Here is a 25,771-nt window from a genome sequence, read left to right as displayed (position 1 = left end):
TTTTCATTCTATTCTAGTTCCTGGTGATCATGGAAATCTCTGTCAAACACTAGATAAACACAAGCTAAAGAAACAGATACTTCAGATATCACACATAACAAAGAATACTAACATTACGAAAATAGTGTCCAAAAAAAATCTCTCAACAAGCAAACAGCTACAGCCCAAAGCAAACAGCTACAGAAACAAAAACAAATCCTGATGAGGGAAAAGAATCTGTTACCAGAGTTAGCACATTTTTTAAAGTTTATTTATTTATATTTAGAGAGAGAGAGAGAGAGAGAGAGAGAGAGAGAGAGAGAAAGGGAGAGCACGCACAGGGGAGGGGGAAAAAGAGAGAGGGAGAGAGAGAAAATCTAAAGCAGGCTTTACACTGTCAGCATGGAGCCTGATGCAGGGCTCAAACTCACAAACTGTGAGATCATGACCTGAGCCTAAGTCGGACAAATTAACCAACTGAGCCACCTAGGCATCCCCAGAGATAGTACATTTTAATATTCAAATGTCGAGTTTCTAACAGAAAAATGACAAAGCATGTAAAGAAACAAGAAATTATGGCCCATTCACAAGAGAAATTAACAGAAATTATCCCTGAGGAGACACAGACATTGGACTTACTAGACAAAAATTTTAAGTCAACTGTTCAAATTGCTTAAGAAAACCATAGACAAAGAGTGAAAGGAAACCAGCAGAATAATCTCTCGACAAACAGAAAACATCAGTAAAGAGACAGTAATTATGAAAAGGAACCAAACATAAGTTGTGAAGCTGAAAAGTATAACAACTGAAATGAAAAATTCACTAGAGGTTTTCAATAGCAGATTTATGCAGGCAGAAGAAAGAATGGGTGAACCTGAACATAGGCCAATTGAAAGTATCCAGTTTGAAGAACGTAAAGAAAAAAGAATGAAGAAAAATAAACAGAACCTAAGATATCTACAGGAACCATCAAGTACATCCACATATTCATTATGGGAGGCCCTGAAGGAGAGAAGAAAGAATGGTGAAGAAAGAATATTTCAAGAAATAGTTAGAAACTTTGACACCACAAGCAAGGCAACAAAAGCAAAAATAAACAAGTGAGACTACATCAAACTAAAAAGCTTCTGCACAGCAAAGAAAGCCATCCATGAAACGAAAAAGCAACCTACAGAATGGGAGAAAATATTTGTGAATCATAAACCTCATAAAGGATTAATATCCAAAATATATGAAGAATTCACACAACTCAAAAGCAAAGCAAAACCCCATAATCTGATTTAAAAATGGGCAGAGGGACTGAATAGACATTTTTTCCAAAAAGACATAGAAATGGCCAACAGGTACATGAAAAGAGATTTAACAACACTAATCCTCAAGGAAATGCAAATGAAAACCACAATGAGATATCACCTCACACCTGTCAGAATGGCTGTCATCAAAAAGACAAGAGGGGAACCTGGGTGGTTCAGACAGTTAGGCATCCAACTCTTGATCTTGGTTCAGGTCATGATCTCGTGGTTTGTGAGTTCGAGCCTGCATCAGCCTCAGCATTGACAGTGCAGAGCCTGCTTGGTATTCTCTCTCTCCCTCTCTCTCTCTGCCTCTCCCCCAGTTGTGCATGCACGCGCACGCTCTCTCTCTCTCTCAAATAAACTTAAAAAATTGTTTAAAGACGAGATAACAGGTGTTGGGAAGGGTGTGAAGAAAGGGGAATATTTGTGTACTGCTGTTGAGATTGTAAACTGGTGCAGTCACTAAAAAAAATAATAATAATACAGAGATTGCTCCAAAAATTAAAATAGAACTACTATATGATCCAGCAATTGTACCACTGGGTATATATCTGAAGGAAATGAAATCACTATCTCAAAAAGATATATGCACTCCCATGTTCACTGCAGCATTATTAACAATAGCCAAGATGGTAACAACCTAAGTGTCCACTGACGAATGAATGGATAAAAGATGTGGCATATATGTTATATGTAATATATATACACATATATATTATATATAAATAATATGTATAATATATAAATAATATATATGATAATATTCAGCCATAAAAGAAGAAAATACTGCCATTTGCAACAACATGGATGGACCTTGAGGGCATTATGGTAAGTAAGAATGGCCAGGCAGAGAAAGACAAAAACTTTGTGATTTTATTTTAATATGAAATTTAAAAACAAAACAAAATAAGAAGATGTGGTAGGTATATGACCTGAAGTTGGACAATTAACCAACTGAAAAGAGGAAAATCCTGTCATTTGGAGCAACATGGATGGACCTTGAGGGCATTATGCTAAGTAAAATAAGCCAGGCAAAGAAACACAAAAACTATATGATTTTATTTTAACATGAAATTTAAAAACAAAACAAAATAAAAACAAACTCATAGGTATGGAGAACAGATTGGTGGTTACCAGAGGCAGGGGTGGGGATGTGTAAAATGGGCAAAGGTGGTCAAAAGGTACAAACTTCCAGTTATAAGATAAATAAGTCCTAAGGATGGAATGTACATCATGGTGACTGTAGTTAATAATACTTATTCTATATTTGAAAGTTGGTAATAGAGTAGATCTTAAAATTTCTCATGACAAGAAAAAAATGCAACTGTGTACTGATGGATGTTAACCAGACATATTGTGATCATTTTCCAATATATACATATATCAAATCATTATGTTGTACATCTGACACTAATATAATGCTATATATCAATTATATCTCAATCCAAAAAAATTAATCAAATTTTTTTTTAAAGATTTTAGAGAATCACTACACCCAAAGTGGCTTGCATTCACAACCCTGAGCTCAAGAGTGGCAAGCTTTCCCAACTGAGCCAGCCAGGTACCCCTAAAAAATTGTTTATTAAGCCTTTGAGTCAAGGCCATCTTTTTCCCAGGCAGCCTCCACAAAAATGGATTCCAGGATCTGCCCATTTCAAGACACCTCTGATGGGTTACCCCAAGTCTCCCTATTGGGTTAGCCAATACTTTGTCAAATATGCATTGCAAGCTTAGGCTCCCTCTGTCCAATTCTACTTCCTTCTCCCTTTTTCTTTCACAAATGTCACATCTGCATCAAAGTCTGAAGATTTATCAGGCCCAATCCTTCTCACTCTCCCTTAAGCCTGCACAGGTATTATCTCCCAATAAATCTCATGTACTCCTAAATCCATCGTACCATCAGCTTCTTGCAGGATCTGTCCTGATATATCTCGACAGCACTTATTACAATTTTTTAATGATATGTTTGTAATATTGACTCTATCACATAGCGATCTCTGGAAGTTTTTTCCACTGAAGGGTCCTCCCCTCGCACAGCCTGGATAACCTCTCTTTTGACTGCATCCTCATCTCTCCTCCAGGCCCCGACATAGCAGTAGTGATTCTATAGTTGCACCTTACAAAAGGGAACACAGCTGAGAGAGTGAGAAGAGTCTAAACTTCTTACAAGTGTAGGATAGGGCTATATCTGACAAGTGTAGGATTTCTCAACCCTTGGCACTATCAACATTTTAAACTAGATAATTCTTTGTAGTGGAGGGGCTGTCCTGCACATCGTAGGATGTTTAGTAGCATTCCTGTCCTCTACTCACTAGATGCCAGTAGCACTCCTCTCAATTGTGACATTTATGATTTACATGTCTCCAGACATTGCCAAATGTCCCCCCCCCCCCGGGGGGGGGGGGGGGGTATGCAAAATCACCCCTGGTTGAGAATATTCAGCCTTAAAGAAAGAGCATCTTTTTTCTAATTATCCCCAAAATGCCATATGGTTAATTGTACTGATTGTTCCCTGCTGGAACTTACCATGGTCCTGGGAATATTCTTTCAGGCTAAGCAGACCCAGATGTTTTGGCAGCAGCTCCCACACAGTGTGTGGTTTTCATTCCCTTCCTCCTGTGTCTGTCCCTCGGACCCTAAGTGGGTCTGCATTTGTTTCCATGAATAACAGACTTAAGTCTGGACAGATTGTCCCAGGTGGCTGGCTGTGACTTGGAGAAGCTCTCCCCTCTTGACAGAAACTTAAAGGAGGGCCCAACCAGGGCAGTATGTTGATATCCCAGTGGACAGATCAACATTGTCCCTTGGCCTGTATGCCTTGTCATCACACTTTGTTATCCACAAACTGTTTTCTCCAGTTTTGTTTGTAAAATCATTAGTCATGCTTATATAAATCCCTGTTGCTGTTCACCCTGGAGTCTGGTACGCACTAGCTACTCCTCAAAAGAAAAATGACTAATTAAAAAAATTAAAGTGTATATTTCTGAGAGTCTACTCTTAATATTTCAAGGTTCCTATTCTGGCTGAATGTGTGACACATGGCCATCTCCATATCAGGCATAAAAACCTTTTATACTTCTATTTCTGATGCTTTGGAATATGAATGCCTATCCCCTCAAAGTCTGTCACACAAAATGCATTTCATACACTTTCATACATGTCATTTAACAGGTATCTTAAGTGTAGCTTTTCCCAGAAATCTGGTACAAATTCATGTCCAGCCATTTTCTCATTATGCTGCACAGACAGAAACTTCATTTTATCTATGTAAATTTGCTTTCCTCTCCTCGCCGAAACTGGTTTCTTCTCCTTACTTGCATTCATTTGCACGTTTTAAATTATTTCGGATTCTGAATATTGTGTGTACAAGACTTAGTGGTTACAAGATTTAGACGAGGGGATTGCGAAAGTCACTTTAAAAAATCAATCCTTTATAACCATTTCAGTCCGGTGTTAACGGAGAAATGCGATATATGGTTCTAGGATGCTAAGGAATTTTCTTGGGTGAGGCATAAACTCTCCTGTCCCGTTCTGACTTGTTGGGGAGCGGGGCGGAGTTAATGGAGAGAAGATGCAGGATCGGAGCTGGAAGGGGTTTAGGACTGAAAACATTCATTACTCCTCTGGCTCCTACTTCTCCGCCCCCAACACTGAAACAAGGCGCCCTGTAAGATGCTTCCAGCCAGCGAATGCTTCTTGCCAGGGCGCTGAGGCGGAAGATGCACAACACTCCGCGGTGGTTAGAGTACAGAATCACTGGGTGCAACCAATCTAAGGCAGGCTCAGTCTAAGTGACACTGTCACAAACTGCTTTGCAACCTGAGTCGTCAAGATTAAAACTTTTAGGATTCGATAAGATGAGGTTCAAAAAACATCACACTTCTTGGGGAAATAGTTCAGACTAAACATCCCATGGCAAGTTTAACTTTGCATTCAGTATATTATCCTCTCAAGAACAAAACGTTCTTTCTCGTTCTCAAATATCTGGCAGCCAGGGAGGGCTAAAAGCTCTCCAACGAACTCGGCAAGCTGTTCCTTCACACAGGTAAGCAACGCGACGATACACCACGGGCTACCAAACCAGTAGGGTAGAAGAGTGGCCGAGAAAGGCCAAATTTAAAAAACCGCAGTAGTGCCGAAGAACGCAGCCGACGTCTGACGTAAGCCTTCCTGTCGCAGAGCATAACGGGAGGAGCGGCGGAACGCGCTGGTGGCGCGCGCCCTGTGTAAACGAAAAGAATTCTGCGGAAGACTAGAGCGGTGCTCTCGGTTCTCGTGGCAGCTTGGGGTTACCCACCTGTTGTGGAAACAGCACTGCGCACGCGGTGCGGGCCGCCTCCCCTCCCCCCCGCCAGTTTTCTTGAGTCGCACGGTGACGCCATTACGGAGCGCGCCAATCAGGGCTGGCTGGAGGGCGGGCTCTTCAAATTTGAATTCCGAAACTTGTGTCAGGGAGCCTCGCTGAGGAAGTGAGGGTCACCTGTGGCCGGACTACGGGGGGCTGGAGCCGACTTGGGCCAGAGGGCGAGCCCTGGGGCGCCCGGCCCACCCCCACGCGAAGTCAAGCCCGGACTGCCGCCTTCTAGTTCTATCAGGCCCTTCACCCAAGGTATGCACTCCTTGCTCTGCTTCCCTCGCCCCCTGCCATCGGTCCGCCTCTGGCGCTGAGGGTCCCAGCCCATCAACATTCTCGGTCCGCGTAGACTTCTGTAAGTTTTTAGCTTTGGTAGGAGTTTCACGACTACTCACTCATCCGTTGTATACATATTTGTTGCGTGTCTACTGCAGTTATCAAGAGAGTAGACCACTATTCGTTCAGATTCGTTTTGTAAGTGAACGCTGTAGGCCTTTGTTCTAAAATCACTTCTAGCAAGAAAAACTTTACGTTAGAATGATTTGTGTGCGTCACTGCCCTGGGACCCCAAGATCCACAGTGCTATAGAAACAGTTGATCCATCGAGCTCATGTTTTTTTCTGGTTAAATTTCACATTGGTTGCAAACACATGTGGATATTAATAAAATTATTTAGAAAATGGAGGGCCCTTCATCCTCCTCTTCAAAGTTAAACACTGTTTACAATTTGGTATGATTCCAGATATTTCCGCCTATGCTTTCGCTCGTGTGTGTTTACTGAAATGCAATTGTACGTCCTGTTCTGCTTCCTTTTTAGTATATCCTAACTATATTCTTTGTCAGTACATATACAGGCATGTATCTTTTTATTGAATATACAGAATTCGGTTGTATGGATGTAGCAGAATTTCATCCCATAGTGGTGAAGATCTAGATTATTTATAATATCTCCGGTAAGTCAGTGAATATCCCTGTATAGTGCTTGTTTAAGAACTTGGGCTTGGCAGTCAGACTTAGGTCCTGCTCTGAATCGTCAGTGGAACCTTGGGCACCTGTGCTTTAGTTTCCTCATCTTCAGAACTCTTAAGATTATTTGCTGTAAGGTTATGTAGTGTCTGACATATATGCAGTAAATATCCACTGTTATTACTATTTACATATATTCGAATTCTTATGTAGTAGTTTCTGTAATAAAAAAATTTAGAAGTGTAATTTCTTGATCAACAGCATGCACACCTGTATTTTGAAATTAATCTTTACCAATCTGCTAAACATAAGAACTTCCACTGTTTAGTTTGTTTAGTTTCACTTAGTAGTGAAATGATGTGTCATTTGACTCCCTAGGTGGCCTTTTGTATTCTTTAGTAATTGCCTTTCGTGCCTTTTGGCCATTTTCTGTGTTGATCATTTTTAAAATTGATTCATTGGTTTCTTTGAATGTTATTTATATTCTATGTCAAGTGCTGGGTCCCCCCACCCCCCACCCCAAGTGTTATCATTTGCCAGTTAACTTAAAATTAGTTTCATTTTTCCGACCTCCACCTCCCAGTTTTGGTTGGTGTTCTTTGGGATTTTTGACTCTTTCTATTATAGTAATAATTCAATTACTGCTGCTACCACGACAGTAAATTCCTAGAAAAACTTTTCATGTAATTTTGGGAAAAAGAGTAACAGTTACATTCAGAATCATTCATATCCATGATAACAGTTGTTTAGCCTTACTTATATATTTACATATGTTGTAAGTACTCATAGCTAGATTTTCATTTAATGATTTTCCATGCTTGTCTTTATTTCAATAAATAGCAAATTTTTCTTCGTATATCAGCATTTGCCAACATTCAGAGTAAATGACAAAGATCAGATTTTTCAAATAGTTTTAAGCACTTAGTGAAGCACAAGCATAACGTTTTAGAATTCACCTTCCCTTCTCTAGTCCAAAAAGGAACTAACAGTTTCTTGCTAGCAATCTTTTGTTAGGTCAAGTATGTTTGGCCTTCAGGATACTGTTTTCCTCAACCTAGGAATGCCTGTCACTTGAATTCGCATCTTCTAACATGTGTCTCTTCTATCAGAGTCTGAGCATCATAATCTGTTTTCTCTGTTTTGCTCTTTTTTAACCAGGAGGAGAATGGGGCTTTGAGTGTTTGGCCTCTAACAAGTGATTTCTTGTTTTCTTCTGTATCTGTTCTGCAAAGCTATAGGTCAGAAAATTCTAGGTAATTTTTTTCCCTCTACATCCTCTCTTTTACCAGCCACACTGAAACCACAGACAACTCTTGCCAACTCTTTGGGCTTCTGCTGAGTTGCTATTTATAACATAATGGGAAATAGGGGCTCCTAGGAATCTTCTGTGTCTTTTTTGGAGACGGGGGTGGAATTTGAGGTTTTTCAGAATCTTGACTGCTCATCTCCATGCTATAACATGCTTGAATTGGGAGGGAAGAGGTTGGGCAACATGCAAGAGGAGTTATATGCTGGTTCTTTAAGCCTTTCAGTAGGACCGTAGTTATCTGCCTTTAGATGAAAAAACTAATGTGTACGTCTACTACAGATTGGTCCTGTTTTCACTTCCACTAATTTATTTGTATTTTGTAATTCTGTTGAGCATTTCCTTAGGTTGTGAAGAATTAAGATTTTATAAGCCTGCACATACTTTGCCATTTTTGTGTGTGTGTGTGTGTGCACTTGGCTCAATTTATTCACTTTCGATTTTGAGAGTTTAAAGTGAACTGCTAGTAAGTATTTTAACTCCCAGAACAGGATTCTTATCACTCACACATTGCCAAACACATGAATCTATACATTAGTACGTATTTACTGAATTAACATTTTGTGGAAGAGTTCAGTGATTTTTGTGTCACAGGGCTAGACCCAAGATAGCCTGCTTTGTCAGTTCTTGTTATTGAGGATTACTTCTTTTTTCTCTTAAAAACTATTGGATAAAATGCTATTTGTATATGAATTTTGATCTTGCATATTTCTCACAGAAGTTACTTAAATAAAGATATTTGAGTCTTTGATATGACTACATTAATATTTTCTGTGGTAGGCTTTTTATGTTTATATGATGTCAAAGACTAGTTAGAATAGTTGTAAATTCAGCAATAGGAGATGCAGTAAGGTGAAATTAGTAAGTTCCAAGCACCTTGCGTGGAAATGTTTTATTTACTAAGTATTACAGAATGCAACTGTATGGTTCATCACCTAGAATCTTAATTTCTAGGTGTGGGAAATAAAATGTGTTTATAAAAGCAAACTAAAACAAGTCTAAGACCATGTATGCTCAAGTACATGATTGCCTCTAAAAATTGTAAATAGAATTAACTTTTAAAAATAATGAGTATAATTTACTTTTGATTTGAGGGTATTTCAACTAAAACCTCATAGTTAAAATGTTCTGCAGCATAACAAAATCAAGATTGGGGATGATTTAACTAAAAAATTGAACGAATTTTTCAGCTTTCATTAAGACAGATCATCATAGTTGCTGCCTTAAATTTAAGTGCCTAAAGGGAAAAGTTATGTTTGTGAAATTTAATCCTTTATAGTCTAATATAGTACCATATGCAGATGTAATTTAATGCTTTTTGATGTAAATATTAGATTGGAATCTCCAGGACTTGAGGTTCAAGTATATTTAAAAACCAGGTACTCAATATTCAATTCTTAGTGTTCTTAAGTAGATGATTTGATGAATGCTGCTTTTTTTAGAGAAGTAAATTTAAAGACCAAACTGCTCATCTAAAATAATAATAAAATGAGTCTTTAACAAAAATATAAAACCTTAGATTTCTGAGCTATAGATTATCCAGTGTTGTTATGAACCACTTAAGCCTTAGTATAATATTATTATGGAAAGCAGATAATCTTTTTTGCATCAAAGCATGATAAAGGTTGATTTCACATTGAACTACAGGTTCCTCTGGGCCCCTGCTGAAAGTCTCCTATCCTGAAAATTGTGGTTAAGTGAATTATCTGTTAGAGAAAACTTGTTGCTACTGTTTATCAAGATGATTGCAACACCTTTGAAACATCCAGGAATTCATTTGTCTTCAGAGACATCTTCTCAAAGAAGAAATATGCCTATGCATGCAGTCTTTTTTGACAGCATTCCTGCAGGCACACTTACTCCTGTAAAAGATTTGGCAAAATATCAGAACCCCTCTTTAAAATTGAATGACCATGAAAAAACTCATTTCCTAGAAATGACAAATTTTAATAATAAAAAAATATTTCATTCTACCATGCTAGCAGAGACTACCTCCTCTAACAGCTCTCTTGATATCAGTGTTATAAAGCCCAACAAGGATAGATTAAAAAATAAAGCAAACTATGAATCACCAGGAAAAATATTTCAAAGAATGAAAGAAAAAGTACTGCGTGACAAGCAAGAACAAGCGTCAGGCAACAGTAGTTTGTTGGAACCACTGAAAAGTGAAAAGAAAATTTTCACTCCCAAAGGAGATGAGAAAAGAGTATTGCAGAATACCTGCGTCTGTGAAGAAAAGGAAAACAACAAATCACTCCAATCAGATAACATTTCACCAAGAGGTTAGTTTTATTATGTGTTGGTTGAAAAGCTATAATGTGTTATTTTTATTATGTCTTATACTGTTGTGGGTACTCAGAATATAAGAGTGAACAAAGTGGACAAAAATCCCAGCCCTAACACGTTCACATTCAGGTTGTGGGAGAGACAGATTTAAATTAGTAGTTTTTATGGTACAATAGAAGAGAAGTGCTATGGAAAAAAAAGCAGAGCAAGGATGATGGGGACAGTTGGAGTAGGTTGTAATTTTCCATGTGGTGATCAGGGTATGGTTCAATGAGAAGATGACATTTGAACCAAAACATTGAAGTAGGTGATAGATAGATATAGATGGATATCTTGGAGGAATTGGGAAGGATGATCCAGACAAAGTAACAGCTGGTACAAATGCCCTGAAATAGGAACATTCCTCAAATTCAAGGACCAGTTATGAGATTAGTAAATCATAGAGTGAGTGCATAGAGGTGGGAAGGGGGGCTAATTAAGGGTCAGATAATGTAGAGTGTTATAGATGAATGTAAGAGTTTGGGCTATTACGTGAGCAAAGTAAGAAATCAGTGGAGGGTTCCAAGCTGATAAGTGACAAGATCTGATTCATTTTAAAAATATCACTCACTGTCAATTTGAAATAGTTACTGTAGTAATCTAGGTGAGAGATGGTGTTAGTTTGGTTTAGGTGGTAGCAGTGAAGATAATATGTGCTTGGATTCTGGGTGTATTTTGAAGGAAGAGCTCATAGGATGTGGAACATAAAAGATATAAAGGGTGGCTGTAGGGTGTTTTCTTGTTGTTTGGTTGGTTCTGGGTTGTTTTTTGGTTTTTTGGTTTATTGTTTGTTTGTTTGTTTGTTTTTTGCCCGAGTAACTGGAAGGATAGAGTGGTTTAACTGAAATGGAATAGACAGGGCAGGGGGCTCTGTAATTATATTTTTGGTATGTTAATTTTGCTATATCTATTAAAAATTGAAGTGTAGATGTGAATTAACACTTTTGAAAAAAATTCGTTGGAATTTAGAGAAGTGGTTCAGGTGAGAAAAATACACTTGGGAATTATTAGCACCTAAATGGTATTTAAAGAGATTAAAGGAGATCATCAAGGAGTAAGTGTAAAAAGAGAAACATTCAGTGATGAATCCTGGAGCACCCCAAAATTTGGAATTTCAAATAAAAGATAGTAGTGAAGACCACGAGAAGAAGATGAGGAAGAAGAAAAACCAAGAGTGATACTTTGGAAGCCAAAGGAACAAAATGCTTGAAGGAAGGAGTCTTTGGCTGTATCTAATGCTGCTAATGAGTGAAGTGTAAGATAAAGGCTGAGATTTGAATGCTGGATTTAGCAACATGAGGGTCATTGGTGGCTTTAATAAGGGGAGTTTGGTGAAGTGATAGGAGCAAAAACATGATTCAAGAGGGTTCAAGAGAGAATGTGAGGGAGAGAAATTGACAGTGGTGAATATAGATAACTCTTAGAAGAGAGCAGAGAAACATGGGCAGTGTGGTTTTAAAATATTGTTTTTAATGTATGATGAAAGAACATTTTTGTATGCTATTGGAAATGATCCAGTAGGGAAGGAAAAACTAAAATTGGTAGTATGATACCCTTGAGTAGTTGAAAGGGAACTGAATCTAAAAGTGGAGATTTTGGCCTTAGCAAGAAACATAAACAGACCATAAATCAAACAAGAAGCTAGGCAGTGTTGTATGGAGAAATAATCTGAAGCACACAGTAAAGTCATCAGCTGAGAGTAAGCATGGGAAGCAGGTATTAAAGTTTGAGGAGGTGGAGGTTTGAATAATGCAGGAGAATGGAAGAGTCTAGGCCTAAATTTGATTTCTTGGGTAACATTAAGGACCTGCTTGAAACTTGTGAGCATGAATTTAAATGAGAGCAATAAATACGGTTATGAGTTTTCCTCCAGCCCTATTTAGCTGCACAGATGCTGCTCAGGAGCAGGCAGAGAGTTGGATTTTATCAAGATTGTAATTTTATCAGATAGGATGAAGAGGACAAAGGTGGTATGTAAGGGCACCATTAAATTTAAGTTAGTTATATAGAGAAAAGAGGACCTGAAGGAAATGAGGAAGTATAAAGAAGTGTAGGGTGTTGTTAGGATAGTCTTGAATTTGAGAGAATAATCTGGAAAGATAGGAAGTGGTCAGAATCTGAGACATTTGAAGTTGAGATTTTTAATGAGTTACAGTAATTGATAAATATGTTTTATATGGATTTATCTCATATAATCCTTTCAGCAGACACTGTGGGTAGATGCTCATTTAACAGTCTAGGAAATGGGGCTTACAAAAAGGTTATGTCTGCTGTATGTATGACATATGATAAGCGATGGGCTAAGAATTAATACAGGTGTCTATTTGAAAGCCCATGCTCTTTACTGCACAATAGATTGTGGATATACTGTTGTATTTCAAAGACAGTGTTATATTTTAACACAAAAAGAGTTTTCTAAGGGAGCTTAAGATAGAGGTAGGGGAATACACAAAATCTGATTCATACAGTCTTGGAGAAACGGGAGTAGCAAATGAAATAATGCACATTAAGACATATTTTATTTGTCAAGTGGAACTAGAGAGGAAGAAACAACTCACTGCTTTGAGAATCTGATGACTCTTTCCCCAGAAAATGCACATACATACAAACACAAATTTCGTATGTAATTTCAGAGACTTTTTAGATAGTCTACATGGACTTTGTACTCTAAAATAAATGACCCAGATTCTATAGCATGTTATATCTGATTGAATTACCTGTTTGTCTTTACTACATTGCCTTGCCATTTCTAATAGAATGAGCTAAAGAAATAGAAACTTACCCTTTTATGACACACATCATTATGATAAAAATCTTCGTATTAAGATTTCTAAGACTAAAGCTACATACTTAAGCAAAGTCACCACCAATTTTTTTCAATCATAATATTTGAAATTAAACATATAAAATAAAATAATTGATTTTTTCCTCCAGTTTTAAGTCTATTACCTTCCCCTCTTTATGTAAAAGAAACTCAACCATCAAGAAATAAAACTTAAACCATCTAGGATGCAAAGTAGAATAAAATGTAAGCAATATTATTAGTCCCTACTTGTCTAGTTGATAAGCCTACCAGATTTTTGCCTTTGAAGGCTTACTAAAGAGATGTCAGAGGGGTATAAATTATGGTTGTGTCTGCTATTGAGTCACAACATTTCAACTTTTAACATATAAGCCACAACTCGGGGCGACTGGGTGGCGCAGTCGGTTAAGCGTCCGACTTCAGCCAGGTCACGATCTCATGGTCCGTGAGTTCGAGCCCCGCTTCGGGCTCTGGGCTGATGGCTCAGAGCCTGGAGCCTGTTTCCGATTCTGTGTCTCCCTCTCTCTCTGCCCCTCCCCCGTTCATGCTCTGTCTCTCTCTGTCCCCAAAATAAATAAACGTTGAAAAAAACAAAAATTAAAATAAGCCACAACTCTTCGGCTGTTCTTTCAGCATTTTAGAAATTTACAGCAACCAGAAGCAGAATCAGAATTTTCAAGACTGGATGGTACTTCATATATAATCTTAAGATATACCTATCTGATTTATTGCAGCACCAGAATTGTATTCCAGATCTCTAAGCTTCTAAGTCCAGTAATATACTTTTGTCTAGAGCTGGCAAGTTATAACATGTAGAGTTTAGAAAAAGTTCTTTCTTGGTGTAATGTAGATAGAATGGGATGAAGGCATGAAAAAATAAAATGAGAAATGGAACTCCTATGTTACAGAAGTGTACTATATTGATCTGATCATTATTGAATGTAACTCTTTAAGACTTTAAGAAGGCTTTTTTTTCTTCTCAATGACTAATATAATTCAATTTCCTCTTTCTTTAAAAAAAAAAAACTCAACCTCAGTGCAAGAAGTTCCTCTAGAATCATCAAATAGTACTTTCGTTCCGATAAAGCAAAAGATTCAATGTCAGCAGGAAAAGAAAGCACCTCTGCATAATTTAACTTATGGTAAAGTGCTTTTTGTTTTGTTCAATGTATAGTTAAATGTTCTGGATAATTATTCTCCGGCGTAGGCAATCCATTTCAGAGAAACACTGGGCAGAAGGGTGGAGCATTCCTAACCTGAAGACTTCTTTCGTATATAAACGGTTTTATATTATTCTGTTTCTCTCTTTTAATTTCATTTGATTGTTATCTAAATTTTGTTTGGCTTTGTATTTTTTTTGCAGAGATTCCATTTCTGAACCAAGAACATGAAAATGTTTCAGCTGCAGGATTCTCAAACAAGACATTACCTAGAACTCAGTTGGATAAACAGATTCTTCACTCAAAGGAGAATACATTTGTAACCACTAAGTCTAAAAAGGACACCTTTGTTTTAGAAGGTGTTGATTCTATCATTGAAAAATCCCAAAATACTACTGTTGAGACTCTAAATACTAACTGTGTTCCTGTTAAAAATGATGATCAGTTAATGGTTTCTGATAGTAAAGTGGCAACAATAAGGACTTCACAACAGGAAATTAAGGAAGGAAATGAGAACTCAGTGCCCAGAGAGACCGATCTTCTGGGTTCCATGAATGATACATGTAAAATTGTGCTTGCAACTCCAAGATTTCATATAACAATACCTCAGAAATCAAAAAGAAATGCTTCAAATCGTTCTCTTCCAAGTACACCTCAAACTCTTTCAAATGAAGTTAAAGAAATTAAGGTAGGAAAACTGAAGGCCAATGTACATTTGTGTTTTTACCTTCATTCTTCAAGAGCTTGAGCTCCTAAGCTCTCTCATTAACAGTTTCATGTTTCATTATTATTTAGTGTAGAGGCAGGGTGGTCTAGTGAAAAGTGCAGTGGGTTGAAAGTAAGAGAATCCAAGTGTTAAGTTTTAACTTTGCTCTATTATCAGTTGTATCATCTTCAACGGTTTACTTATTCCCTTTGGGGATGAACACTGAGTTCATTTCTTATTTTTTGTTTATTTGTTGTTGTTGTTTTCCTGATTCTTGGGTACTATTAACAGCTAGTAAAAGAGAAAGGTATTAGAGGTGCCTGGGTGGCTTAGTTGGTTAAGTGTCCAACTTTGGCTCAGGTCACAATTTTGCGGTTTGTGAGTTCAAGCCCCATGTTGGGCTCTGTGCTGAAAGCTCAGAGCCTGGAGCCCATTTCAGAATCTGTGTCTGCCCCTCCCTGCCTCACACTCTGTCTCTCTCTCCTTCAAAAAAATAAACATTAATTTTTTTTTTTAAAGAAAAGAATTATAGCATCTGAATATTTGAGAATTTTTCCTGTTGTAAAGTAATATAGAATGATCATTAAAACACTTTAGGCCATCACACTATGTTATATTAGGATAAATTCTCTGAATGAAGTGGAATGGAAATACAAGTTCAAGGAGAAAGATTCAGTGTTCATTTGTGGTTCTATTTCTAGATTCTGGATTCTGTTCCATTGATCTGTGTGTCTGTTTTTGTGCCAGTACTGTACTGTCATGATGATTACAGCTTTGTAACATCACTTGAAGTCCGGGATTGTGATGCCTCCTGCTTTGGTTTTCTTTTTCAAGATTTCTTTGGCTATTCGGGGTGTTTTCTGGTTCCATATAAATTTCAGGATTGTTTGTTTTAGCTCTGTGAAGAATGTTCGTATTACTTTCATAGGGATCATGTTGAATATGTAGATTGCTTTTGGTAGTATCAACATTTTAACAATGTTTGTTCTTCTTTTCCAGGAGCGTGGAATATTTTTACATTCTTTTGTGTCTTCAGTTTCTTTCAAAAACTTTCTATAGTTTTTAGTATAAATTTTTCATCTCTTTGGTTAAGTTTATTCCTAGGTATTTTATGGTTTTTGGTGCAATTGTAAATGGGATCGATTCCTTGATTTCTCTTTCTGTTGCTTCATTGTTGGTGTGTAGGAATGCAACCGATTTCTGTGTATTGATTTTATATCCTGCAACTTTTCTGAATTCATGGATCAATCTAGCAGGGTTTTGGTGGAATCTTTTGGGTTTTCCATATAGAGTATCATGTCATCTGTGAAGAGTGAAAAGTTTGACTTCCTCCTGGCTGATTTGGATACCTTTTATTCCTTTGTGTTGTCTGATTGCCGAGGCTAAGACTTCAAGTACTACGTTGAATAACAGTGGTGATAGTGGACATCCCTGTCATGTTCCTGACCTTAGGGGGAAAGCTCTCAGTTTTTCCCCATTGAGGATGATATTAGAGGTGGGTCTTTCATATTTGGCTTTTATAATCTTGAGGTATGATCCTTCTATCCCTACTTTCTTGAGGATTTTTATCAAGAAAGGGTGCTGTATTTTCTCAAATGCTTTCTCTGCATCTATTGAGAGGATCATGTGGTTCTTGTCCTTTCTTCTATTGATGTGATGTATCAAATTGATTGTTTTATGGATATTGAACCAGCCCTGCATCCCAGGTATAAACCCATTAATCGTGGTGAATAATTCTTTTAATGTATTGTTGGATCCTGTTGGCTACTATCTTGTTGAGGATTTTTGCATCCATGTTCATCAGGGAAATTGGTCTATAGTTCTCTTTTTTAGTGGGGTCTTTGTCTTGTTTTGGAATCAAGGTAATGCTGGCTTCCTAGAAAGCGTTTGGAAATTTTCCTTCCATTTCTTTTTGGAACAGCTTCAAGAGAATAGATGCCAACTCTCCTTTAAATGTTTGGTAGAATTCCCCTGGAAAGCCATCTGGCCCTGGACTCTTGTTTTCTGGGAGATTTTTTATTACTAATTTGACTTCTTTACTGGTTATGGGTCTGTTCAAATTTTCTATTTCTTCCTGTTTCAGTTTTGGGAGTTTATATGTTTCCAGGAATTTGTTTCCAGGAATTTGTCCATTTCTTCCAGATTACCCAAAATATTGGCATATAATTGCTCATAATATTCTCTTAATATTGTTTGTATTTCTGCTGTGTTGGTTATGATCTCTCTTCTTTCATTCTTGATTTTATTTATTTGGGTCCTTTCTTTTTTCTTTTGATCAGACTGGCTAGGGGTTTATCAATTTTGTTAATTCTTTCAAAGAACTAGTTCCTGGTTTCATTGATCTGTTGTACTGGATTTTTTGTTTGTTTGAATAGCATTGATTTCTGCTGTAATCTTTATTATTTCCTGTCCACTGCTGGTTTTGGGTTTTATTCGCTGTTCTTACACCTCCTTAAGGTGTAAGTTTAGGTTGTGTATCTGAGACCTTTCTTTCTTCTTTAGAAAGCATGGGTTGCTATATAGTTTCCTCTTATGACCGCCTTTGCTGCGTCCCAGAGTTTTTAGGCTGTGGTGTTATCATTTTCATTGGCTTCCATGTACTTTTTAATTTCCTCTTTAACTTCTTGGTTAGCCCTTCATTCTTTAGTAGGATGTTCTTTAGTGTCCAAGTATTTGTTATCTTTCCAAATTTTTTCTTGTGGTCGATTTTGAGTTTTGTAGTGTTGTGGTCTGAAAATAAGCACGGTATGATCTTGAAATTTTTGTATTTGTTGAGAGCTGATTTGTGACCCAGTATGTCATCTATTCTAGAGAATGTTCCATGTGAACTCGAGAAGATGTGTATTCTGCTGCTTTAGGACGAAATGTTCTGAATACGTCTGTAAAGTCCATCCAGTGCAGTATGTCATTCAAAGCCATTGTTTCCTTATTGATTTTCTGTTTAGATGATCTGTCCATTGCTGTAAGTAAGGTGTTAAAGTTCCCTACTATTATGGTATTACTATCAATGAGTTTCTTTATGTTTGTAATTAATTTGTTTATATATTTTGGTGCTTTCATGTTTGGAGCATAAATGTTTACAATTGTTAGACCTTCTTGGTGGATAGACCCCTTAATTGTGATATAATGCCTTTCTTCATCTCTCTGTTACAGTCTTTATTTTAAAATGTAGATTGTCTGATATAAGTATGGCTACTCCAGCTTTCTTTTGATGACCATTAGCATGATAGGTGGTTCTCCATCCCCTTACTTTCAATCTGAAGGTATCTTTAGGTCTAAAGTGGGTCTTTTGTAAACAGCATATAGATGGATCTTGTTTTCTTATCCATTCTGTTACCCTGTGTCTTTTGATTGGAGCATTTAGTCCATTGATGTTTAGAGTGGGGACTAAAAGATATGAATTCATTACCGTTATGTTGTCTGTAGAGTTGGGAGTTTCTAGTGGTGTTCTCTGGTCTTTCTAGTTTTTGTTGCTTTTGGGCTTTTGGTTTTTTTTGTTTTGTTTTGTTTTGTTTCATCTCTTCTCCCCTCAGAGAGTCCCCCTTAAAATTTCTTGCAGGGCTGGTTTAGTGGTCATGAACTCCTTTGGTTTTGGTCTGGGAAACTTTTAATCTCTCCTACTATTCTGAATGACAGCCTTACTGGGTAAAGAATTCTTGGCTGCATATTTTTTCCGAATCAGCACATTGAATATATCCTGCCACTCCTTTCTGCCTGCTAAGGTTCTGTGGATAGGTCTGCTCTGAACCTGATCTGTCTTCCTTGTAGGTTAAGGACTTTGTTTCCCTTGCTGCTTTCATTATTCTTTCCTTGCCTGAGTATTTTGTGAATTTGACTATGATATGCCTTGTTGATGGTCAGTTTTTGTTGGATCTAATGGGAATTCTCTGTGCTTCCTGGATTTTCATGTCTTGTGTTTCCCCAGGTTAGGAAAATTTTCTGCTATCATGTGCTCACATAACCCTTTTACCCCTTTCTCTCTCTCTCTTCATCTTCTGGAACCCCTGTGATTTTGACGTTATTCCTTTTTAATGAGTCACTGAGTTCTCTAATTCTTATATCATGCTATTTTGCCTTAGTCTCCCTCCTTTTTTCTGTTTCATTATTCTCTATAAGTTTGTCCTCTGTATCACTGACTTGCTCCTCTACTTCCTCCATCCTTGCCACCATGGCATCCATTTAGAAATGCAGCTCAGTTATAGCATTTTTTATTTCATCCTGACTTTGAGTTGTTTTAACTACACAGAATGGGATTCTATGCTATTTTCAACACCAGCTAGTATTCTTATTATCATGATTCTAAATTCTGGTTCAGACATCTTGCTTGTATCTGTGTTGATTTAGTCTCTGGCTGTCATTTCTTTCTGTTCTTCCTTTTGGGGTGAATTCCTTCATTTTGTCATTTTGAAGGAAAAAAAGGAATTAATAAATTTAAAAAAATTAATAAAAAACAGCACAAAAAAATCAAATAAATGATGCTAGATCCTAGGTGTGTTTTGGTCTGGTTGTGAAAGAAGCTTGACAGAGAAAAAAGGGAAAGAAAAGGAAAATGGAAAATGTTTGAAAATTTTAAAAAAGGAAAACAATAAACTAGAATAAAATGAAGTGATGAGAGTAAAATAGAATGTAAAAAATTTACAAAAAAGTAAAAAATATAGTAGAAAATTTTAAGAAAAATCTTTTAAATAAAAATGGAAATTAAAAGTAATTTTTTTCTCTTTCTGTGTTAAAGAATAAGAAAAAAAATTGAATAGATGGACCAGAAATATAATGAAATATGATTGAAATTACATCCCGTTTCCCCTAGAAGTCAAACTATGAAGCACTGAATAGTCTGTAAACTAAGCAGAAGGAGAGACTTGTGTTCTTCAAGAGCGAGGTTGGCCTAGTTGGGCAGGACTTAGTGTAATGGCTCTGTTCTCTACCAGATGGCGCTGCTTAGCTTACTGGGGTGGATTGTTAGGGAAGATGTAGGCATGTATGTGCATGCATGGGAGGGCTGAAAATGGCATCACCCAGCTACCCAGTCTCTAGTATCAGAACTCTGTGCTCTCCCCTACCGGTAATCAAGCATCCTTCCTTTGCCTCCAGTTTCCATACATTCCTCGCTTCTACAGTGTCCGTGACCATGCCATCAGGCTGCCAGGAGGCACCTCCTCCTAAGTTTTATCATAAGTGGGGCTGTGTTTCTCAACCCCCCCTCACTTCTGAGGGACTGCTGCTTTGACCTCCCTTTCAGACCCTCTGGGGGAGGGTCTTACTGAGCAATGACTGGGTGCAGGCCTGCCCCCAGTTTCATTCGTGAGACTATGCTGCTGCCAATGCCCAGAGACTGTGACTGGGTGCCAGCTTGCCCCAGAAAAAGTTCTTGTGATCATGTAGCAGCAGCATTTCAGGGATTATGACAAATCACAACATACATTTGGTACCGGACTTCCCCCTTAACATCCTTCTTCCAACACCAGCAGATGTGGTTGTTTTCCAGGGTCCACTGGGACCTTTGCCTACAGCATCTACCGGATGTTCTCCCAGAGGGGAACTGCCACTCTTTATGTGGCCCGAGGAGCCCTTGGACCTCGCTCTCTGTTCCTGGGGATTTGCCCTTCCCACCAGACCACTGCCAGGTATTGAGCTGCAGAGTTCAGACTCTGTGCTCCCCCTGTTTATAGAGTCTTAGTGGAATTTAAACCTTCTTCTTTCTGCTTTCTTCCTTTTTTTGTTCAGTCCCTTGTGGCTGTTTCCACTCTTCCAGTTACTCTCCAGCTGCTTTCAGGGTGGGGGATGTTTTTCCTGTACTCTCTGCCTGACTCTGTCTTTTCTCCACAAGCAAAAACAGCTCCCTGACCTCTGCGGCTTCTCTCTCCCCGAGATCACCTCTCCGTGCTGCTGTGTGCTTGCCGAGTTCTGTGGTTTAGGTTGTACAATTGTTGTGTTAATCCTCAAATCAGTTTCCTACGTGTACAAGATGGTTTAGTTTTGATCTGGCTGCATTTCAGGGATGAGAGATGGAAAAAAACTTCTGTGCTGTTCTACCATCTTGGCCCCTTAGAGATTACTTTAAAATAAAATCTTTAAAATAAATAAATAAATAAATAAAATAAAATCTTAAAAAAAATAAATCCTATCTAAATTGAAAGTGTGATATAACAATCATAGTTTTATATTTCAGTGTATTCTTAGAAGTTGCATTATTTGCAAATATTTAGACTTACAATGAAAATTTTTAGATTTTGCTTTAAAAACATGTGAGATGGGTTGAACAGAAAAGTTTGAGGACAACTGTAATGGGAGATCCCACAGCACTAATACTATCATTGCTACAGTGCTGTTTATCTTACTACAAGAAGACCAAGCCTCCTAAGACTCTTATCTCTATACAGTTCTATACATCCCCTAATTCTGACACTATCTCTCACTCATCTCCAGTTATCCAAACATTACATTGTACCCTCTTGAACTCAAGGTATGTCATTAGCAAAATCTTATATTCTCAGTTTTCTGTGAACTTTTCTTAACTTTGCTATAACCAGAATATGACTTCTTAAATGGTGGTTCTTTTTTTCTCCCATATCCCACATTGTTGGACCTAGAGATGATATAATATGCCTCTTTTGTTCCTCATTACGGTTTCAGGCCATTTTCCTTCTTTGTCTTTAACAGAAACCCTCCCCTGCCCCAGCTTCTTTGATGTATGTGCTGTAAAACTTTATTGATCCCTGTTCCTCTTTTTGTGGTCACATAAAATACAATATAGTCATGTTGCAGGATGCTTAATTGACTGAGTCGCCCAGGTGCCCCATTTTTTTTTTTAAGTTTATTTATCTATTTTGAGAGAGAGAGCACAAGCAGGGGAGGGGCAGGGCCTGCATTTAAAAAAAAAACAAAAAACAAAACTAAGCCCACCTTCCTTTTACTCCCTATCCCATTTCATCTACCATCCAATTTTTGTTTGTTTCTACTTAACTGCAGAACACCTTGAAAGAGTTATATGTATTCACAGTTTTCATTTCTTCTCATTCCCTCTTAAATATGTTTCACTTTGGACATTTATAATCACCACTCCATTAAAGTTGTCCTTTTTAGGCTCACCAGTAATCTCCTTATCACCAAACCCAATGGTTATTATTTCTTACTGTTCCGTTGCTTACAAAGGTTTAACACAGTGAATCAAAACATCCTTCTTAAAATGTATCACTTTTTTTTTTTTTAATTCAGGATATTTCACTCTTGATTTTCTATTATCTCACTGGCCATTTTTCTCATTCCCCTTTGCTGCTTCCTCTTGTCACAACCCGTAATGTTGGAATTCCCCAAAATCAGTCCTAGAAACTGACTCTCTAGTATCTATTCACACTTATAAGACTGTATATCCAGTGCTATAGCTTTAAATTCCATTTCTCTGCTGATAGTTCCCAAATACATGTCTCCAGTCCAGAACATTCTCCTGAATCCCACACTCACATATTCAGTTGTCTGTATGACTTCTTCATTGAGATCTAATAGGAATCTCAGATTTAATATGATTTGTTCCCCCCCCAAAACTTCTCTGTTTTGTTTCAATATTAGTACATAGTAATACCATTTCCCCAAATACTTAGGTTAAACATTTTTAGATTTACTTGAGACTCTTGTTTTTCTCTTATACACCACATCCAAACCTTGAGGAAATCCTGTTGATTCTGCTGTCCTGAATTTGGCCACTTCTCACTATTCAATCACTACTTAGTGGTCCAGAGCACTTAATTTCTTGCATTTTATATATATACACTAATGGTCTCCCTGCTTCCTCTGTTGCCTCCCTCTCCAGAAAGAAGCCAGAATTTTTATATAGTCCAATTTCTACCTAGTAGCCCCTTAAAATAATAAACCATCTCATTACTCTGCTCCAAATCCTCTAAATTTTCTGTCTTCAAGAGAAAACCCTAAGCCTTTACCATAGTTTACAAGACTCTACATAATTCTGTCCTGGACATGCCTACCCCATGCTCTCTTGATTACTCCTTTCAAGCTACTTTGCCCTCTGTGCTATCTGCTCAGGGCCTTTGTACCTGTTCCCTTTGCCTGGAAGACTCTACTCTGAGATACCCATATGGCTTATTCCTCACTTTATTCATTTCTCTGTTCCAAGACCTTCCATGACTAAGTAAGTATTCCTTATACTTACTATTTTTTTATTTTGAACATGAACAGGGAGGATTTTTATTTTTATTTTTTATATTAAATATAATTTATTGTGAAATTGGTTTCCATACAACATCCAGCGCTCATCCCAACAGGTGCCCTACTCAATGCCCATCACCCATTTCCCCTCTCCCCCACCTCCCATCAACCCTCAGTTTATTCTCACTATGTAAGAGTCTATTATGGTTTGCCTCCTTCCCTCTCTGTAACGTTTCCCCCCCCCTTCACCTCCCCCATGGACTTCTGTTAAGTTTCTCAGGATCCACGTAGGAGTGAAAACATATGATACCTTTCTTTCTCTGCCTGACTTACTTCACTTACCATAATACTCTCCAGTTCCATCCCCGTTGCTACAAATGGCCAGATTTCATTCTTTGTCATTGCCAAGTAGTATTCCATTGTATACATAAACCACAATTTCTTTATCCATTCATCGGTTGATGGAAATTTAGGCTCTTTCCATAATTTGGCTACCGTTGAAAGTGCTGCTATAAACATTGCAGTACAAGTGCCCCTGCGCATTACCACTCCTGTATCCCTTGGGTAAATTCCCAGCAGTGCTATTGCTGGTCATAGGGTAGATCTATTTTTAATTTTTTGAGGAACTTCCACACTGTCTTCCAGAGCAGCTGCATTAGTTTGCATTCCCACCAACAGTGCAAGAAGGTTCCCATTTCCCCACCTCCTCTCCAGCATCAATAGTCTCCTGATCTGTTCGTTTTAGTCACTCTGACAGGCACGAGGTGGTATCTCAGTGTGGTTTTGATTTGTATTTCCCTGATGAGGAATAACATTGAGCATCTTTGCATGTGCCTGTTGGCCGTCTGGATGTCATCTTTAGAAAAATGTCTATTCTTGTCTTCTGCCCATTTCTTCACTAGATTATTTGTTTTTCGGGTGTGGAGTTTGGTGAGTTCTTTATAGATTTTGGATACTAGCCCTTTATCCGATATGCCGTTTGCAAATATCTTTTCCCATTCTGTCAGTTGCCTTTTAGTTTTGTTGATTGTTTCCTTTGCATTGCAGAAGCTTTTTATCTTGATGAAGTCCCAATAGTTCATGTTTGCTTTTAATTCCCTTGCCTTTGGAGATGTGTTGAGTAAGAAATTGCTGTGGCTGAGGTCAGAGAGGTTTTTTCCTGCTTTCTCCTCTAGGGTTTGATGGTTTCCTGTCTCACATTCAGGTCCTTCATCCATTTTGAGTTTATATTTGTGAATGGTGTAAGAAAGTGGTCTAGTTTTATTCTCCTGCATGTTGCTGTCCAGTCTCCCATTTGTTAAAGAGACTGTCTTTTTTCCATTGGATATTCTTTCCTGCTTTGTCAAAGATTAGGTGGCCATACTTTTGTGGGTCCAATTCTGGAGTCTCTTTTCGAGTCCATTGGTCTATGTGTCTGTTTTTGTGCCTATACCATGCTGTCTTGATGATTACAGCTTTGTAGTAGAGGCTAAAAGTCTGGGATTGTGATGCCTCCCACTTTGGTTTTCTTCTTCAGTATTACCTTGGCTATTCGGGGTCTTTTGTGGTTCCATACAAATTTTAGAATTGTTTGTTCTAGTTTTGAGAAGAATGCCAGTGCAGTTTTGATTGGAATTGCCTTGAATGTGTAGATTGTTTTGGGTACTATTGACGTTTTAACAATATTTATTCTTCAAATCCATGAGCATGGAATGTTTTTCCATTTCTTTGTATCTTCTTCAATTTCCTTCATAAGCTTCCTATAGTTTTCAGCATACAGATCTTTTACCTCTTTGGTTAGGTGGTTCTGGGTGCAACTGTGAATGGGATCAGTTTCTTTATTTCTCTTTCTGTTGCTTCATTATTGGTGTATAAAAATGCAACCAATTTCCATACATTGATTTTGTACCCTGTGACTTTGCTGAATTCATGTATCAGTTCCAGCAGACTTTTGGAGTCTGTGAGGTTTTCCATGTAGAGTATCATGTTGTCTGTGAAAAGTGAAAGTTTGACTTCATCTTTGCCAGTTTTGATGCCTTTGATTTCCTTTTGTTGTCTGATTGCTGATGCTATGACTTCCAATTCTATGTTAAACGACAGTGGTGAGAGTGGACATCCCTGTTGTGTTGCTGATCTCAGGCGGAAAGCTCTCAGTTTTTCCGCATTGAGGATGATATTAATTGTGGGCTTTTCATAAGTGACTTTTATGATGTTTAAGTATGTTCCTTGTATCCCAACTTTCTGGAGGGCTTTTATTAAGAAAGGATGCTGTATTTTGTCAAATGCTTTTTCTACATCTAGTGACAGGATCATATGGTTCTTATCTTTTATTAATATGATGTATCACATTGATTGATTTGCAAATACTGAACCAGCCCTGCAACCCAGGAATGAATCCTACTAGATCATGGTGAATAATTCTTTTTATATGCTGTTGAATTCGATTTGCTAGTATCTTGTTGAGAATTTTTACATCCATATTCATCAGGGATGTTGGCCTGTAGTTCTCGTTTTTTGCTGGGTCTCTCTGGTTTGGAAATCAAAGTAATGGTGGCTTCATAGAATAAGTCTGGAAGTTTTCCTTCCTTTTCTATTTTTTGGAACAGCTTGAGAAGGATAGGTATTATCTCTGCTTAAATGTCTGGTAGAATTCCCCAGGGAAGCCATCTGGTCCTGGAGTTTTATTTGTTGGGAGATTTTTATTTTTATTTTTTAATGTTTATTTATTTTTGACAGAG

General features: G+C 37.7%; 1 protein-coding gene across 6 annotated transcripts in view; it reads left to right on the top strand.

Moving 5' to 3' along the window:
- The first annotated feature begins 5,470 nt into the window (after positions 1-5,470).
- Positions 5,471-25,771, top strand: part of MIS18BP1 (MIS18 binding protein 1) — a 56,635-nt gene continuing 36,334 nt past the window's right edge. The window contains exons 1-4 of one of the 6 annotated variants that reach the window (XM_040477057.1): positions 5,471-5,883; positions 9,548-10,182; positions 14,066-14,170; positions 14,392-14,876. In XM_040477057.1, coding sequence (XP_040332991.1) covers positions 9,642-10,182; positions 14,066-14,170; positions 14,392-14,876 — 1,131 coding nt within the window. In that variant the 5' untranslated portion in view covers positions 5,471-5,883; positions 9,548-9,641. Of the gene's footprint in view, positions 5,984-6,058; positions 6,582-9,547; positions 10,183-14,065; positions 14,171-14,391; positions 14,877-25,771 lie in introns of those variants that run through there. The other 5 variants (XM_040477056.1, XM_040477052.1, XM_040477053.1 and 2 more) reach the window with 5 other exon arrangements.

The sequence above is a fragment of the Herpailurus yagouaroundi genome, unplaced genomic scaffold (assembly GCF_014898765.1).
Source record: "Herpailurus yagouaroundi ecotype Mexico unplaced genomic scaffold, PumYag 141, whole genome shotgun sequence".
Classification (NCBI taxonomy): domain Eukaryota; kingdom Metazoa; phylum Chordata; class Mammalia; order Carnivora; family Felidae; genus Herpailurus; species Herpailurus yagouaroundi.
This window is presented reverse-complemented; position numbering and strand designations above follow the sequence as displayed.